Genomic DNA, 19,107 nt, shown 5'->3' with positions numbered 1-19,107 from the left:
CATGCTAAGAATGCCCATCCACAACTCTTTGATCCCGATATACATTAATTCATCCATTCTCCAAACTGCTTTATCCTCTTCAGGATTGCTGGGGATGGGTCTCGGGCCACAGATGGGGGACACCTGGATGGATGGATAGCCAGTCCATCACAGTGCTCACACACACATCCACACTGTCATTCACACCTATGGACAATTTGGTGTCTCCAATTCCTGATACACATTTACATTCAGCTTACAGCAAACCTATTGCACCTATTATCAAAAATCTTTCTTTGGCGAATACTGGTGAGAGCTGCAAACATATCCACCGAAATGTTGGAAATTGTGCGAAATGCGTATGTGTAAATAAAGGAATGCTAGTGCATACTGCATTTCCAAAATGCATGTTAAACTCCCTGCACATACAGAGACAGAGTTGATGAGAAGCAGCATTTACTGAGACCCTGAAAACACTGTAAGCTGAACGCGTGTAACACAGTGTTGCTCTTCATTCTGAAACACGCAGCGCAACAGGCTATTAAATCCCAGCTGTAGACTGTCTGAAATTTTATTTTATTATGATTAATTCTGCAGCCACATTTATTATAATTTTACATAGCTTTTCATCAGCTCACAAACCACCTGCAGATCCCTCCCAAACTCCCTATTTGGGGAAACTAGACTAGACCAATTAACTAGACCAATGGAATAAACAGTTCAATCAGAAACCACTTAAGTAACAGCCATTTCACCATTATTTTTTTTACAGATTAAACACAAGCATAGATAAGCAAGTCAATGCATGAAGAGGAAAAAAAAGTTCTCATCGAACCTTCCAACCAATCAGATTGGTTGAGAAGCAAGCAAGTTAGCATTTTAGCACTGGGTCGATGGGTTTTTTGAATGGGGTTTTGGTCAAATGGCTGAAATAAGGTCTGTGATGAACACAAGACACTTTCACATTTTATTCTACGACATAAAATACATCAGTATTATCCCACTCGTGATTTTTACGTCATGATTAAAGGGGCAGTATGTAACATTTATGAGGATCTATTGACAAAAATACAATATAATATACATAACTATGTTTTCTGTGGTGTATAAAGACCTTACACAATGAACCGTTATCTTTTTATTACCTTAGAACAAGTAATTTCTATCTCCATACACTGCGGGTCCCCTTACAGTGAAGTCACCATTTTGCACCGTTTCTACAGTAGGCCAGACAAACTGCTCTACAGAACAACTATTTGCAACTGTATGATTATGGACAAACTTTAGTGTATGGGCATTTGCCGCGTGACAGTGATTTAATGGGGCCAATCCATAAGCCTTAGCTAATAGTAGGCCCAATCACAGTTTCAAAACGGCATGACATAAACAGTTATCGCTTGTTAACACGACAAATTTGTACTACTGTTAAATCTTTAAAAAATACAGTGAATTCATTAACGGGTCTGTTAATTGTATTCTGAATCATCCGTTTACTTTATTGTTGTAGTTCAGGGTTTCGAGTGTGAATGGCTACTGGCGGTGTGCAGCGTTTAGTTTAAATAGCTCGCTATTGGTTTTAGCATTCGCTTACGGCCATACCACCCTGAGCACGCCCGATCTCGGAAGCTAAGCAGGGTCGGGCCTGGTTAGTAGTACTTGGATGGGAGACCGCCTGGGAATACCAGGTGCTGTAAGCGTTTTTTTATTTTTTATCATTACTCAGATCTTCATCTTCAATAATCATACACTTATTAGCTCGACTCTGACAGTTGTTTCTTTATCCTTTTTAATTCAATTGCTTTATTTTCATTTTGCTTTCGGTGTGGCAAAGGACATCTCAGCCTTGTCATTCTTCCTTTCTCCTCGAGGGGGCGATCGACAGGCTTTTTTCTCTCTCTCAGTCTACAAGCAACAGGCATCCAAGCACTTGTTCTTTTGTAGCCCAGAGGTTCCCAAACTTTTCTGTCAGCCGAACCCCAATATTTAAATAATTCAACACATCGCATGTTCATGGCTTTCTTATGTTGGTAACGGTCACATAAGGACATGCAAGTAAACAGATGCACGTTTTTCTTCTTTAATTTAATATTATTTATACACTCACCTAAAGGATTATTAGGAACACCTGTTCAATTTCTCATTAATGCAATTATCTAATCAAACAATCACATGGCAGTTGCTTCAATGCATGTAGGGGTGTGGTCCTGGTCAAGACAATCTCCTGAACTCCAAACTGAATATCAGAATGGGAAAGAAGGTGATTTAAGCAATTTTGAGCATGGCATGGTTGTTGGTGCCAGACGGGCCGGTCTGAGTATTTCACAATCTGCTCAGTTACTGGGATTTTCACGCACAACCATTTCTAGGGATTACAAAGAATGGTGTGAAAAGGGTAAAACATCCAGTATGCGGCAGTCCTGTGGGCGAAAATGCCTTGTTGATACTAGAGGTCAGAGGAGAATGGGCCGACTGATTCAAGCTGATAGAAGAGCAACTTTGACTGAAATAACCACTCATAACAACCGAGGTATGCAGCAAAGCATTTGTGAAGCCACAACACGCACAACCTTGAGGCGGATGGGCTACAACAGCAGAAGACCCCACTGAGTACCACTCATCTCCACTACAAATAGGAAAAAGAGGCTACAATTTGCACAAACTCACCAAAATTGGACAGTTGAAAACTGGAAAAATGTTGCCTGGTCTGATGAGTCTCGATTTCTGTTGAGACATTCAGATGGTAGAGTCAGAATTTGGCGTAAACAGAATGAGAACATGGAGCCATCATGCCTTGTTACCACTGTGCAGGCTGGTGGTGGTGGTGTAATGGTGTGGGGGATGTTTTCTTGGCACACTTTAGGCCCCTTAGTGCCAATTGGGCAACGTTTATATAATGCCACGGCCTACCTGAGCATTGTTTCTGACCATGTCCATCCCTTTATGACCACCATGTACCCATCCTCTGATGGCTACTTCCAGCAGGATAATGCACCATGTCACAAAGCTGGAATCATTTCAAATTGGTTTTGTGAACATGTCAATGAGTTCACTGTACTAAAATGGCCCCCACAGTCACCAAATCTCAACCCAATAGAGCATCTTTGGGATGTGGTGGAACGGGAGCTTCGTGCCCTGGATGTGCATCCCACAAATCTCCATCAACTGCAAGATGCTATCCTATCAATATGGGCCAACATTTCTAAAGAATGCTTTCAGCACCTTGTTGAATCAAGGCCACGTAGAATTAAGGCAGTTCTGAAGGCATTAGTATGGTGTTCCTAATAATCCTTCAGGTGAGTGTATATATGACTGTGCATTTAGGGCCTATTAATATTATTCTATTATTGTTTTAACGCTAATTATAAAAATTAATCTATAAATATATTGTTGTAAATTACAACTGTCCTGTGAAATAAAAAAATGAATATTTCATTTTAATTATCGCCTAAACCTAATTACAAGGCTAATATTTATGTCTAAAATTCTTCATTTTTAAACATTCAGATCTCCCAGCTTATAGAAAACAGAACAAAATGTTTTATTTCTTGTAAATTCACAAGTAAGTGTTTGCAATAACTTCCGATTGCGATCTAAAGTGGATTTTGACCATATAATAAGGCATAGGCCTAAATATTTGTAGCTTTTTATAATAAGCTCTGACTCCCGGGTTTTCTCCCGACTGTGTCAAGAAAATATTTCAACCAAGCCAGTTTAAGTCAACTGAAAATGTTTTTAAACTTTTCTTAAAAGGTTTATCCTGATTAAAGCAGTCAAATGACTGTGATACCGGGTGGGGGGTTACTGTCGCTTGCATTGGCCACTCAGTCCATCCAGACGATATTGAGTTTAGAAATTAACATCCCCTATCACTCAAACTACAAGGATTTACATCCATTTATTGTTGCGTTTTTTATATGAATCCATTCTTTTACATGATCTGTGTTTTATTGAATTGTATCTCAAATAAAGTGGTCAAATGACGGTGATCCTGACTTTTGAACAACATCTTGAGACTACACTGGACTTGTCCAAGCGACCGCTGCAAATCCATGGCCATGTACACACACTGCAGTTAAATTTGGTTTTCAATTCACCTTTCAGTCAGTCTTGTCTTCCATTTCTTAATACATGGGTCCTGGCATCTGCTAGAAATCATAAAGTAATATCTTCTTTTGTACCAAACTATAAAGACAAAAAAAATGACAATAATGTTACACTGGATCTCAGGAGGATAAAACTCCATTATTCATGACACTTGTACCGGGAAAATCCCAGTAAATCCTTTCTGGTAGTTTGGTATGAATAAACTGAAATAAGTTTTGAATAAACAGACCACTTTTGAGTAAATATCAGAAATTTTTATTGAACAATTCAATCTTAATGATGACAAATGGAACGAGGCAAATTCTATTTCAGTACAAAAAAAATGGGGTCGTAGCAGAGGAAACAGCAGTAGTAGTTTTCTCTAGTCCATTCTGGCCTTCAGGGTGCGTGTGGTTATCTTATCCTTCTCGCTGTGAAATAACCACATATACCAATTACCTCACTGAATTCAACTAGAAATGTACAAATAAAAATGTCAGTCTGAATCTGTACTATGCATTACTACACTTCAAGAAATCCCACAAAATTAATTACAATGGTTGTCAAACGTTTGGAATAATTAATAAAGGGGGGGTCTAGTGCTATTTCATGCATTATGACTTATTTACACTGTTAAAGAGTTGGATTCTCATGCTAAACATGGCCAGAATTAAAAACAAAAAACGAATTGGACGTATGACGGAGTATTTCTGTGCCAAATACACTGCTTCAGGATTCAAACAAGTTTTGAAAAATTCCCATAAAGGCATCAAAAAATAATTGAGTGGTCTAATCCAAATCCAAGTCTTCTGAAGAGACACAATGGCTTTCTATGATGAACAGATTAACAACGACGCACATACTGTAGTAAACACGGACATTCAAATGTGACGTGCGGAAGCAACATGAGAGTGAGTAAATGCAGAACGAACCATTTACAGTTTGGGAATAGTCATTTTTAACACACTTTCTTGCGATTAGAACTGTGACTGATTGCATTGATCCTCTGAAGCGCACACGCTGCCGGAATGACACGAAATTAAGCGCAAACATTTAAATCATCATATCACATTTAGTTTTAGTAGTATGATTATTAAAGCATTTTAGATGGTTTATTCTTATATGTATAGTGCATTAATAGCAGGAGAGGCGGAACATTGCGAGCACTGGGAGAGTCTATGTGCGCAGCGCGAGGATTACATGAGAAAAAAGTTTCAGTGACATTACTAAATTAAACTACTATATAATGTTGAATATAATGTATAGTAATGCAATGGGGGAATAATTGTGTGTCCTGATAATATAATATAATAATATTTAAATAATAATAAAAAAAAACACCATCTCTATTTTGGCTTAAAACATCACAATAAATATCGTATCACGATAGTATTGTATCTATAATGCAGAAACTGTGTTTTATGTACCCTTTAAGATTTGTTATGTTTTTGAAATAAGTCTCTTATGCTCACCAAGGCTGCATTTTATTTAATCAAAAACACAGTAAAACCGTAATATTGTGAAATATTATTATTACACTTACATTTTTTTTTAATTTAAGTTAATTTTTTAAAAAGTAATTCCTGTAATGCAAAGCTACATTTTCTGCAGCCATTACTCCAGTCTTTAGTGTCACCAGATCCTTCAGAAATCATTACAAGTGCTCAATTATTATTAATGGTTCTTCTTATTGCTTCTTAATATTTTTGTGGAAACGGACACATTTTAAATTGAAAGTTCAAAAGAATAGCATTTATTTGAAATAGTAAAGACCGTTATAATATTACTTGAATCTTAATAATTCTTGAATCAATTTAATGTGTCCTGGTTGAATACAAATATTAAATTCGATTTTAAATCCTTAAAAAAAAAAAAAAAAAAAAATTACATCCCCTAAAATTTTAAATGGTGGTATCATGGTTTTCAACTGTAAAATATTTTACAATATTACTGTATTTTTTAATCAAATAAATGCAGCCTCTGTAAGCAGAGGAGACTTCTTTCAAAAGCATTAAAAATCTTAATCATTTCAAACTTTTGACCCCCAGTGTATACAATGAATAAAAAGTTTTAAAATTCTTAAAGCGTTTTGTGCATGTATAAGTCAGTGGATTAAAAGTTAATGATTTTCATACTATAACTATGGTTGATGACATTTGATTGATACACTTACATGACATGAACAACGACTCCCATTCCAGACACTGCGTCTCTGTCAACGGCGTTCAGCATGGCCTGTGAGATGGTCTCAAACAAATCCTCTGGGTTCTAGAGAACACAATCAGCAGCATAGTCTATGAGTCTACCAGGTCTAGATGGCGCATAAATCAGCCTTGTCCAATAGAGTGATGTAGACTTGTTCTTCTCCACTTACCATGTCAGGTTCCCATAGCGACTCACACATGCCGTACATCTGTTCTGAGCAAGTCCCGCTCACAACAAAGTCTTCTGTTACCATTGGACATCCAATAAGATCAAGGGAGCAGATGAAGGGTTCAAAGGTCTTTGGGTCTAGACCAGCAATCACAGGCTCAATATAGTACGGCCCAAACCTGAGAAAGGTACATGACAGGTTGCAGTTCTGTACACAGTGTAGCAATATTTCAGAGAAAGACAAAGGTGCTGCTAAACATTTCATATCTTCCAGTCCTGTTCCTGGAAGCGCACTAACAGCACACATTTTCCAACTCTTCCTAATCAAACAGACCTGATTCAACCCATCCGCTGCTTAGTAGAAACTTGAAGGTGTGCATCCAGAATTAGGGTTGGAAACCGTGTACTAGGTATAGGAAAGATGCCTAACTACATGTGAATCAAAGCGAGAGACAGGAAATGCAAGCTCATGCGTACAAATGGAAGTCAATGGAACAAAGAGTGCAACATAACCACCTCTTACTACTGGTTAGACTCTAAAGACCCTTTCACACTGCCAGCAACTTTGTTGCTGTATTTTGCTAGTCTCAGCACTGGGAATGCCCACAAGCACCTTCACAGTACAGTCACTCTAATGCTATTGTTAGATTGCGCCTCTAGTCAGAGTCCTGCCCGGGTGCGGGTACCCGACGGGTGACCCGCGAATATTGCTGAAACGGGTGAAAAACATCCTACTGTGACGGATACGGGTGCGGGTCGGACAAGGGAGAACACGGGTCTAAACACGGGTTTTAAACAGTCACGTGCAAACGAATATAGGCCTATATATAAAAATATATGCATGTATATTGTAGATGTGTTCCTAAAAATATGCATATACAAAAATATGCCTTGCCTGTATTTCAAGTTGATAAAATACATTTCAAATCCATATCAGGTTATTTGTGGCCGCGCAGCGTGCGCCCTCCCAGGAGAATCACAACCGCGCGCGCTCTGCCTGCACTAGTCGAGATGGCTCATGAGGAATTGAAGAAAAGATAGCCGCAAATGTGGAAGTTCATCGCTGAGGAAGCACGCAGCTAACTGTGGTAACAAAACCAAGCACACGCAGTTCAATCGAACAGTATTTTTGTTATGGTTCCTGAGTTTAGTCTCTTAATAACACTGTCTTAGTAGCCTTCATTAAGCCATGTTAAGCGTTTTCTTATAATGGTTTTCTATGGGAGGAAAACGCTTAACGTGTAATTAAACGCGTTGCGTTCAAATTTTGGGCTCATTAGATTTTTTGTACATAGTATACGTTATTAGTACTGAGTTTGGTCTCTTAATAACGGTGTCTCACCTACATTAAGCCACGTTAAGCGTTTTAGAATTTCCCGAAGTTGTCCTTAAGTTAATGGTCGTGTAATAACTTATGTATGCTGGCAATAAACATTTTTGTAAGTGTGTCTATAATGTAATATGCTAAACTGATTTTATTGTGGGTGCAGGTCGGGTGTCGGTTCTATTTTAAGCGGGTCAGGTGTCGGTTCTATTTTAAGCGGGTCGGGTCGGGTGCGGATTTTATTTAGTGCTGTTGTCGGAAAACGGGTCGGATGCGGTTTTAAGCACTGCGGGTACGGGCGGGTGCGGGTTTACAAAATCGGACCCGTGCAGGACTCTGCCTCTTGTACCTTTGTCTGATTGAGATCATAGTCTGTTGTTGTGATTCATCTTGTAGCTGGTTGGTTTTGGTTTATGGCTTCTAACTCTTAAAGGAACATGCCGACTTTTTGGGACTTTAGCTTATTCACCATATCCCCTAGAGTTAGATAAGTCCATACATACCATTCTCATCTCCATGCGTGCCATAACTCTGTCTGACGCATCCACGCTAGCCTAGCTTAGCACAAAGACTGGCGGTTAACGGCTCCATCTAGCCTACTGCTCAATAAGTGACAAAATTACACCAACATTTTCCTATTTACATGTTGTGATGTGTATAGTTACATCGTGTACTAAGACCGACGGAAAATGAAAAGTTGCGATTTTCTAGACCGATATAGCTAGGAACTATTCTCTCATTCCTGCGTAATAATCAAGGAACTTTGCTGCCGTACTATGGGTGCAGCGCCGCAATGATATTACGCAGCGCCTGAAAATACGCTCTCTGTGCAAGCAGGTTGTCACGTTGGTTATGTTGACGGAAGTCTGCCTATTTCAGGCGCTGCGTAATATCATTTGTGCTAAGCTAGGCTAGCGGTGGGTGCGTCAGACAGAGTTATGGCACGCACGGAGATGAGAATGGTATGTATGGACTCTCGGTGAATAAGCTTAAGTCCCAAAAAGTTGACGTGTTCCTTTTAACAAAGACTTAAAAAAAAGTATGTGAAAAATACTTCCATAACCAAGGCCTCTTGCTTTTTGTTCACCAGTCCTAAGGAACTTACCACTGTAAATTCGTCCTGTAAAATCTGTGCTTGCAAAGGTTCTGCACGATCCTCTTGTTCGCAAACATTCTCAGGGTCTGAATCGAGCTGGTATGGCAAAATTGACCCCATTCATAATATTTAAACCAGAGCTGATGAAACATATGGTTATGCTAAGGGGTGTGACATTTCCAGAACACGTTCTAAGCCGTCCGTCAATCACAACCCACTGGGCCAGCTAACTAATCTGAGCACATTTCGTATTTCGGAGGAGCTTCATTGAAACATACACTAATGGGGCATTTGAGACAAACTGGTAAGAGAGGAGCTGCAATGTAAAATATGTGAAAAATTGTAATAATAGGACCCCTTAAAAGCAGTAAAAAAATAGGAATCATCACTGCAGGACAAGAGGGCGTTTGGTCCATTGAATGCATTTGCTGTTGAACTAGTGCCCTTCCATTTCCAGCCATTTGTTTTTGTATTTGGTGCAAATGAACAGTAACTAGCAAGGAAATAAGTGCGTTATTTACCTCCTCTCATACAGAAGATTGGACACCATGCTCATGAAGGTCTTTGGCTTGATCTGACGACCTTCCTTCAGCTCATACAAGTTCAAGCGGAACTTCAGCCTTTGGGATCTAGAATATAAGGGAAAGGTAAAAGCCAAAAAGTCTTAAAAGGTCAAATTACTAGTGATGTTTAAAATCATAAGATTATAATGCATCTAACATTGTATTCTTACACTGTCTGTACATCTGTGGCAAGACCTGCCAGCCCGATGAAGAGTCTATCTCCCATGGGGAATAATTTCTGGAAGTCGGTGGTAACCAGCTGTGCCTGGATGCCAAACCTCCGGTCTGATGCTATTGCCACACAGTCCTTTCCCCGCATCGCCATTACGGCACCTCCATTATATGACATAATAGACTGTAGGCAGAAGACAATAAGAGTACTATTAGACTTTCTGCGATAGTCTGTGTTACCGGTTACATCACTTGTCCACCGTGTCCGATATCATGCGTCCTGCCAGTTAACATTTTTCCGTAAGTTGAATACGAAAGGCGGTCTGGCGGCAGCTAGATATTTTCCTTTATAACGTGTTTAACAATGCTTCAGAAGGCCTTTATTAACTCCTGGAGTCGTGTGGAGTATATTTATGATGGATGGATGCACTTTTTTTGAGCTTCAAACTTGTGATCCAATTGTGTTCCTCAGAAAGAAGAAAGTCATATACACCTAGGATGACTTGAGGGCGAGTAAATCATGGGGTAATTTTCATTTTAAAGTGAATAAATCCTTTAAGAAGCTATTTTATATACATTCTGCCTAGACGATCATATACATTTTTCAAACAGTTATTATATAGAATGAAATACTAAAACGTAGTTCTGATGATAGAATATTTTGCCACTAGGAACACTGCAATTGTTATCCAACTCCACATCTGAAATGCTTATGATAAAAAAAACTAACAGAATTCCCCTTCTCATAATGAGACAATTATGAAAATCATGATATAAAGAACGTCTGCATGATTAATCCACCATCATTTGGCCTAGGCAGCCAAGTTCAACACTGTTAGTTTCGTTTTAAACATGACTCGTTCAAATAATTCTGCATACTAGCACTCCCTCAATATAACTAAAGCTTATTGTGCGCGTGGAATGATTACAAATATACGAAAGTATTTAAAAGAAAGCTATATAGTTAGCAGGTTAGGATACATTCTTTTATAACAACTTTCGCCAGGAAAGACGAGAAGGCAAATGAGCTAAAGTGCTAATAAACACGATCGCATTCAACAAACGCACTTAATTCTTCAAACGTGTTCACTTACCATGATCACAAATGTAAAAGAAAGCACTAATATGAGGAACTATCAGGAAGGTTTTGTTATGTTAAGCTGAAAATATAGCTGCAGACCGGGTTACACACGGTGACTACACACTTTCTTCTTTCAAGCGCTGCAAGTGCTAGCTGTTCCTGCTGCTGCTGCTAGCGTCATTTCCTACAGACGCAAACCCTACAGCGCCCCTGCTGGAGAAAATCCTCAGCCGATGTCTCAGTACAACACTTTTCTCCTGTAAAGAATTTAACTAGTTTTCAAATCGTGCCCATGTAATATATTATATCGCTTATATCGTTTTTTGAATTGTGATTCCTTTTAAATCTGTCACGGAAAACAACAACCAGCGAAAACAAGCCTTTTGTACATTACGATAGGGGGCGATAATGTTTGTAATTTATTCTCACCCACAGGAGAGAACAAACGGCAGAAGAAAACAATGCTAAACAAAACATAAAAAATAAAATGGGTTCGGAAGAAGGAGTTTTCAAATGCAAGTAGCACGTTTTTTTTTAATGTCAAAATGTATCGGTTTATGATTAGACTGATTTCTTTGACTTTACTTCCCAAAACTGCTTCAACAATAACACTATGTTGATATTATGAAAAATTAATTGTTGATTGCCATTAATAACTCCATTTTCAAGTAGTGGTAAAAGGCAAAACATCTTTACCAGCCGTCTCTATGCATTTAGGGACTGATGCCAACACGGCAGATCTGATTGTGTGGAGAGTCAGAAACAACAGTCTGTTTACAGGCAGAAGAAATGCAGCCATTAAAGCCTTTGAGTGAGTAAAACCAGCCCTGACTTTACTGAGTGCTATTATGCCTTCGTCTCCTTACTTATTTCATGCTGTCGATCTGTCAATCTATAGGCTGTATGTGAAAGAGAAACAGCTGGAAGGGAAAGTGACCCCTGCATGGGTTCGAAAGAAGTGGGAGAACTTAAAACAAAAGTATAAGGTGATGTCATGCTTTAATTTAGCTAGTTTGCAAGTCACATGTCTGCAGAAATCTATTCAATACAGTAGAAATATTAATGAATTACTTTGCTTTAAGGTAACTGTTCAGTTACATGCCATTTTTTTCTGGATCTATAGGTATCTTGATGTCATGATGAAGAAAAAAACTTTATTGATAAGAATATCTATATATACTGCCGTTCAAAAGTTTTTGATCAGTAAGATTTTTTATGTTTTTAGACGAAGTCTCTTCTGCTCACCAAGGCTGCATTTATTTTATAAAAACAAAACAAAACAAAAAAACAGTAATATTGTGAAATATTATTTAAATATGAAATAACTGTTTTCTTTTTTAATGTATTTTAAAATGTAATTTATTTCTGTGATGCAAAGCTGAATTTCCAGCAGCAATCCTCCAGTTTTCAGTGATCCTTACGAAATCATTCTAATATGATGATTTGCTGCTCAAGAAACTTTTTTGAGTATTATCAATGTTGAAAACAGGATTCTTTGATGAATAGAAAGTTCAAAAGAACAGCATTTATCTGAAATAGAAAGGTTTTGCAGCATTGTATTACCGTTCAAAAGATTTGGTAAGAATTCAGTACAAAATCTTTTTTTTTTTTTTTTTAAAGAACTTCAGCAAGGATGCATTAAATGGATCAAAAGTGACAGTAAAGACATTTATAATGTTACAAAAGATTCTAATTTCAAATAAATGCTGTTCTTTTGAACTTTCTATTCATCAAAGAATCCTGTTTTCAACATTGATAGTAATCAAAAAAGTTTCTTGAGCAGCAAATATTAGAAAGTTTCTGACGGATCATGTGACACTGAAGACTGGATTAGTGATGCTGGAAATTCAGTTTGAATCACAGAAATACATTTCATTATAAAATGTATTCAAATTGAAAACAGTTATTTTACATTTTAATAATATTTCACAACATTACAGTTTAAAAAAAAAAATGCAGCCTTGGTGAGCATAAGAGACTTCTTCTAAAAACATAAAAAATCTTACCAATCAAAAACTTTTGAACGACAGTGTATATTTTTAAATAGCTTATTAATGTTTTTTTTAAACGTTGGCCAAATCAAAATCATGATGTGAAACTAACATGCAAATATTAAATATCTTCCTTTGTGTTCAGCAGAACAAAGACATTTATACAGGTTTGGAACAATTTGAGAGTGAGTAAACAATGACAGATTTTATTTTTGGGTGAACTATCCCTTTAATAGAGAAGGTAAGGTTGGTAGTTTTGGTTGTAAAATATCATGTGCTGTAAGTCCCCCTATTTATTAATTAATTCATATAAATAATTCATGATAATTGCAAAAATATGTAAACTATTTAAAGGTCCTGTTCTTCGTGATCCCATTTTTCAAACTTTAGTTAGTGTGTAATGTTGCTGTTAGAGCATAAATAATACCTGTAAAATTATAAAGCTCAAAGTTCAATGCCAAGCGAGATATTTTATTTGACAGAAGTTCCCCTTCAAAGCCTACAGCGAACGGCCGGTTTGTACTACATCCCTGTACATTCTGCTTTAATGAGAACAGTTTGTTGACTAACCTCCGCCCACAAGAATACGCGAAAAAGGGGGCGTGGTCTTGTTGCTCCCTCGTGGAGAAGAGGAAGTGTTGCGTTCGGTTCGGTTCGGTTCGGTTGCGTTTGTCGCCATGTCGTTCAGACGCTGTTATTTTCATCCCGGAGTCAAATCACCTTTGTTTGGCCTTCAGGGGCTGTAGTTTGAGCACATGCATCTCCCCGTTATGGTAAGAGGCGTGACCTTTCCGGGCAACGTGCCCTAAGCTGTTGTCGAATCACAACACGGGAACCGCTGGCACAATCAGAACTCGTTACGTATTTCTGAAGGAGGGACTTCATAGAACGAGGAAATTCTCAGGCCGTTTTGAGGACAGTGAAAACAGCGGTATACAGATAAGTAAATTGTGTGAAAAATACTGTTTTTTTACACATGAAACATGAACACATGTTATATTGCACACTGTAAACACAATCAAAGCTTCAAAAAAACACGAAAAACGGGACCTTTAAAAAAATAGTGCATACTCACATTCAAGATGTAACGAAAAAGCATTCAAACTTGCATAATAAAGTGAAACCTTTCTTGAAAATTATGCAGAGAAAAATCAGTAGAGTCAACATAATGAGAAGATGCTTAGAATGTCTGCATTTAAATATGTTATTATTATTCAATTACTTTTAATTTATCCATCTATTTTTTTCCGCTGGAAATTGACAGGTGTGGTTTATTGTACAATAGAATATTTGGCAACAAACTTGGCATCAATATTATCTTAAATGTTACAAGGAAGGTTCTCAAAACCATATGAAACCAACATAAATACAAAAAAAGTACATTTCTAATAACTTGCAGTTCATTAGTCTTTGGTTATTTATTGCAGGACCTCAAAAGCCTCAGTGTGCTGGGAGGAGACACAGCAATTGCAACCTGGAAGTGGTATGCAATCATGGACGGTGCACTGAGTAGCGAGATCCCCCTCAACCATTTCATCAAGCCGGATCATGTGTCCTCATTCGCTCAGGACGCTCCTCCCATCAAGCAGAGAAAGGAAGAGGATTGGTTGATAGTCCTGCGGGAGATGGAAAGGAGGCAGGAGGAACGAGAGAGGCAAGCGGCGGAGAGGGAGGACGAGAGAGACAGACGGGCTGCAGCGAGAGAGGACGAACGAGACCGACGGGCTGTAGAGAGGGAGGTGGAAAGAGATCGAAGGGCTGCTGAGAGAGAAGAAACGAGGGAGAGACAGGCGCTGGAGAGGGAGGAGAGGAGGGAACGGGAAATGTTTGCGAGAGAGGAACGGTGGGAGAAAGAGATGCTGGCTAGGGAAGAACGGCAGGAAAGGGAATGGCGAGAAAGGGAGGATAGGAGAGAAAGAGAAGCTGATGCTAGAGACGAAAGGCTCTTTAAAGTCCTTGAGACATTTCTGGCCAACAAGTAAAACTTACTGATAGTTATATTCCAAGAATTGCCTATTTTCTGCTAATAAATTGTTTTGCATTACCGCCGTGTGACTAGTTCTTTGAATGAAAAGTCAGTATTACTCTTTCACAAATCCCATAGAATTAATTTAGTAATTACAGTCAAACCAAAATTTTCTTACATTATCACAGTTTATTCGCTATAGTTTAAAAAATGGTAAAAAAATATGACAAACTGTGTCAGAGCAAATTCATCTTGATAATGTCTGATAACTTTGATAGAAAGGTATGTAATTGATTACAATAAACCAATCAGCTGTTAAATTTAAAGTACACAATTAATACCAATTTAGGTCCAATGACCAAGCAATGCTTAAAGGTGCACTATGTAAAAAAATTTCAGTAAAATATCCAAAGAACTAGGCCAGTGTTATATATTTTGTTCAGTTGAGTACTTACAACATCCCAAATGTTACCAACTATTTGTAAGTCGTGAGAAATTGCCATTTTAACTAAGGAACCGGGACGTGTGAGGGAGGCGCCTGTTGATTGCGTCATATCTGCGTTACCCTCGGTGTCCGGTTTTATTTTGTAGAAACGCTTTACTCTTACTGCAGTGTGCAATAAGTGTCATAGCAGCCGCTGAGCGAACGCACAGAGTAACGTCATAACATCATTTTCAACACACTCAAATGTATCTAATATGATAAAAAGAGCTGCATTACCTCATACTCATGACCCTAAAAGCGGAGATGTGGCATAATAAAAGTCCCGCTGCTTGTGAGGCGTGTTGCGTTCATCTTATTTACAATCGCTGCAGCGGCCTTGCTCAGCTCCCACAACACTCAGTCCTGCTCTGCTTCATACTACAGTAATGTCAATGATCGCATCCATGAACATGATTTCTGCCCGAGTCCTATCCCGATTCTTTTCCACCGGCTGTGAGGTGAAGACCTAGCCTAGAAATCTAGACGCACCCTAGCGGCAGCAAATCTAATTTGCAGCCGGGTAGTCTAGCAACTCTCCGTTGGCTTGCGAGCTGGAAAAACCAAACTCTGGTCAGGCCAATCACATCGTGTATAGAGTCAGTGGGCGGCCTTAACATAATGACGGCAGAGATGCCACGGTTCTGTGTGCTATTTGTAAACAAAGAAGCTGGTGAACTGGGGCCTATACCATGAAGCCGGTTTAGCTGGCTAGCCAGATATGTTTAAGCTTAGTTTGTGCCAATCCTGGGTTTTAGGTACCATTAAAGTGGTTTGGCTTTTAGCAGGGTTCATCTCCATAGTAACTAACGCTCCACGGCTAACCTGCTCCAGGGCAGGTTATGTTCTGGATAAGAGATCTCAAACTGAAATTAGACCAATCAGCTGTGAGCAAAGTGACACACCTCTGATGCAATGAAGTCACTCCCCCTGTTTCTACTCCAAATTAAAGGTCACTACATAGCAAATGATTTTAAAAGACTTAAGTGTCTGGCTTTTAACAATGCTTATTTATTATAATAATAGTTTTGAATGACTTAGATATCATTTAAGTAATTATATACCCTTATTCACTTACACATGTATCATTTTAGTTAATCAATCATTAATAGGCACATAGTTAAAATTAATATAAATAGCCTAATGTATATAAAGGTCATACAAATGAGCTTTAAAATCAATAAATAAAGCTATAAAAATGACTACATGCGAGTTTAAATGTTCAATTCTCTCTATATATCAACTAAACTAACTTTATAACTTTTACTTGTACTGACTAAGTAAGATTTTTCTTAAAGTTGACAGCTTTCATAGACAGCTCTTTTCTTCTTCCTGTGTACATTTGTTTAAATTCTTAATATTTTCAATCATGTAATATTCTGCAGAAGAGAGAAATCAATTCTGCAGAAGAGAGAAATCTCTCGCGAGAAGTAGATGTCAGTTTCACTGATCCACATCGTGTGATTGGCTGTTCATTACTGATGTCACAGCTAAAATCCTAAACTCAGGATCAAAGCCTGAGTTGACAGAGAAAGTTGATGAGCTGCGTCATGGTACCAATAAAGCTTGATTGCATCGGTTTGGTTTTGTCAACTCAAAACCAATCCTGTAACCCTGAGTTTGTTCAACTACCTTCATGGTACAGGCCCCAGCGGTCTTTTGAATCGGCTTTGGCCGCGACTCTGGAAGACTTGGAGTTAAGCTTTTCTTTGAGAAAAGAACGGCACTGAAGTCACTCTTAAGAAAGGAAGATGTGTTCTGAGTTTTACCGACCGGAGGCGAAAGTTTAATTTATCAACTAGCTCCACTTCACCTTCTTCATTGCTCTGGTTGGTTGTAGCGCTATATATCCTATTGCGTCCAGATGGAATTTGAAAGACAACTGTTTATCCCGCCCCTCGGATTGAGCCCTGCCAATGGTGAGTTCCCAGACCCAACATCTTGATGTGGGTTTTGAACAGGCCTGGTGTACGGAAAAGTTGCATAGTGCACCTTTAATTTTGTTCAGTCTGTGGTGTAAAAGGTCGCATTAGCAATTAAAGCAAAACATGGTCAGGTCAAAGTGTCTGAATAAATTTGCTCCCAAATTTTTTATCAATTTTATTGGTAGTCCACTGTATGAAGAATTTTTAGGTAAAATGTGTCAGTTTATTTTATTTTGCTATCCTCACTTACATAAATTAACTATAGTGTCCTGCACCCACTAGTAAAAAAATCTGTTGTCTGAATAATTTTTGACTGTATACTAATTATATTAAACCAACAAGAAAACACAGACATGTCATGATTAAAAAATTTATTCTTGAACAAATCCAACAGATAGCAACACATTAGACGAAAAAACAAAATACCCACAAAGCAGCGAACACAGAAAAAAAATGCCTGCTGAGCTTTTACATTCTGAATACAAGAGTGTGAGACATTCAGTTAATTAAGTTACTATTTTAACATTGAATGTTATGTAGAAGAATTTGTAAGGTATCTGAAAAAAGGTTATACTGTATTTTAAAGTCAGAAGTTGAGGTAACACTTCATTTTAAGGTACTTACTATAGTAATAACAGTAAATGATGCATGATTACAAGTAACTAACCCTAAACCAAACCCTAACCGTAGCACTATAGTAAGTACATGTAGTTAGGTAATATTACTCGTAAATAGTACGTATTTGAGTAATTACAATGTAACTACGTCATCTTAAAATAAAGGGATCCATTTTATATTAGGTGGCCTTAACTACTATGTACTAACATTTAAATTAATCATTTGATACAATGCACTTATTGTGTAAATACATGTTTTTACATTGTACTTACATTTTAAAAATTACCTGCATGTAATTATATCTGTAATTACATTTATAATTAAACTGTTGACAGTTCCCTTACACCTAACCCTACCGTTAAACTTACCCATACCACCACACCTGTCCCTTTACCCGTATCCCACCTTAATATCAGCAAAAGTGTTTTGCAATACAATATGAACACAATAAGTACTTATTTTTTTATGGAAGTGCATAGAATTTAAGGCCACCTAATATAAAGTGGGACCAAATAAAGTGTAACCAACGTTGAATTAGGCTGAAATTAACAGAGGAATCAACAGGACAACAGAAGACGCTTAGAATATTTCTATTTAAATATATTTCTATTATTTCAATATTTATAATAGTTAATTATGTCTATTTTTCCATCTTTGCAAACAAATATTTGGCAACAAACTCGGCATCAGTATTATACAAGCATCTTTTTTTTCTGAAAATAAAGCATTTATAATATTCTAAATATTTATTTTGATATAATCCTCTAAATAAATACTTTAAGAGATGACAAATATTTAGAATACATCTATAATATTACACAATGAGTTTCTGTAGATAATATATACTTTTCACAGAATACGTCATCTTATTTGATCAAAAATGATGTAATTTATCTCACGAAAGACTAAATGATACAACAAAGATTAATCAGCTTTCATTGACGGGTGGAGTTAAAGGGATAGTTCACACAAAACTGACAATTCTGTCATTTGCTCACCCTCAAATTGTTCCAAACTCGTATGAATTTCTTTCTTCTACTGAACAAAAAAGAAGATATTTTGGAGAATGTCTGTTACCAATGAGTTGATGGACCCCACTGACTTCAATAGTATGGAAAATAATACTAAGGACGTCAATGAGGCCCATCAACAAAATATATTTTGTGTTCAGTAGAAGAAAGAAATTCATACAGGTTTGGAACAACTTGAGGGCGAGTAGATGACAGAATTTTCATTTTTGGGTGAACTGTCCCTTTAAGCACAGTGCTTCATAAACACTTCTATTAATTTCAAAGGATGTCACATCAGCTTATTATGCTTTATCTCTTTTCTTTTGATCAGAGTTGACCAAAAAAAGAAAGAACGAAATCTGATCAGAGGAGCCCTGCCATTTCTTTTTCCACTTCCTGTTACACTAGCACAGTATTGCACTGTTACATCCTGAAGCTGGACATTC

The 19,107-nt window shown here is 37.7% G+C and overlaps 2 protein-coding genes across 2 annotated transcripts; one reads left to right on the top strand and one right to left on the bottom strand.

The window, feature by feature from the left end:
- Positions 1-4,324: 4,324 nt before the first annotated feature.
- Positions 4,325-10,846, bottom strand: psmb3 (proteasome 20S subunit beta 3). Its single transcript, XM_079841320.1, has 6 exons — positions 10,684-10,846; positions 9,589-9,773; positions 9,377-9,484; positions 6,437-6,614; positions 6,236-6,330; positions 4,325-4,493 (listed from the first exon to the last, which is right to left on the bottom strand). The coding sequence occupies exons 1-6, from the start codon at positions 10,684-10,686 to the stop codon at positions 4,445-4,447; spliced, it is 618 nt and encodes a 205-aa protein (XP_079697446.1). The 5' UTR covers positions 10,687-10,846; the 3' UTR covers positions 4,325-4,444.
- A 42-nt stretch (positions 10,847-10,888) lies between these two features.
- Positions 10,889-14,707, top strand: LOC307141263 (uncharacterized protein). The gene is made up of 5 exons (XM_079841319.1): positions 10,889-10,929; positions 11,106-11,185; positions 11,388-11,481; positions 11,569-11,656; positions 14,089-14,707. Exons 1-5 carry the CDS (start codon positions 10,904-10,906, stop codon positions 14,641-14,643), a joined length of 843 nt encoding a protein of 280 aa, XP_079697445.1. The 5' UTR covers positions 10,889-10,903; the 3' UTR covers positions 14,644-14,707.
- The last annotated feature ends 4,400 nt before the right edge of the window (positions 14,708-19,107 follow it).

The sequence above is a fragment of the Gobio gobio genome (genome assembly GCF_949357685.1).
Source record: "Gobio gobio genome assembly, chromosome: 17".
NCBI lineage: Eukaryota > Metazoa > Chordata > Actinopteri > Cypriniformes > Gobionidae > Gobio > Gobio gobio.
Note: the sequence above shows the minus strand (reverse complement) of the source record. Positions and strands in the feature narration are given on the sequence as shown.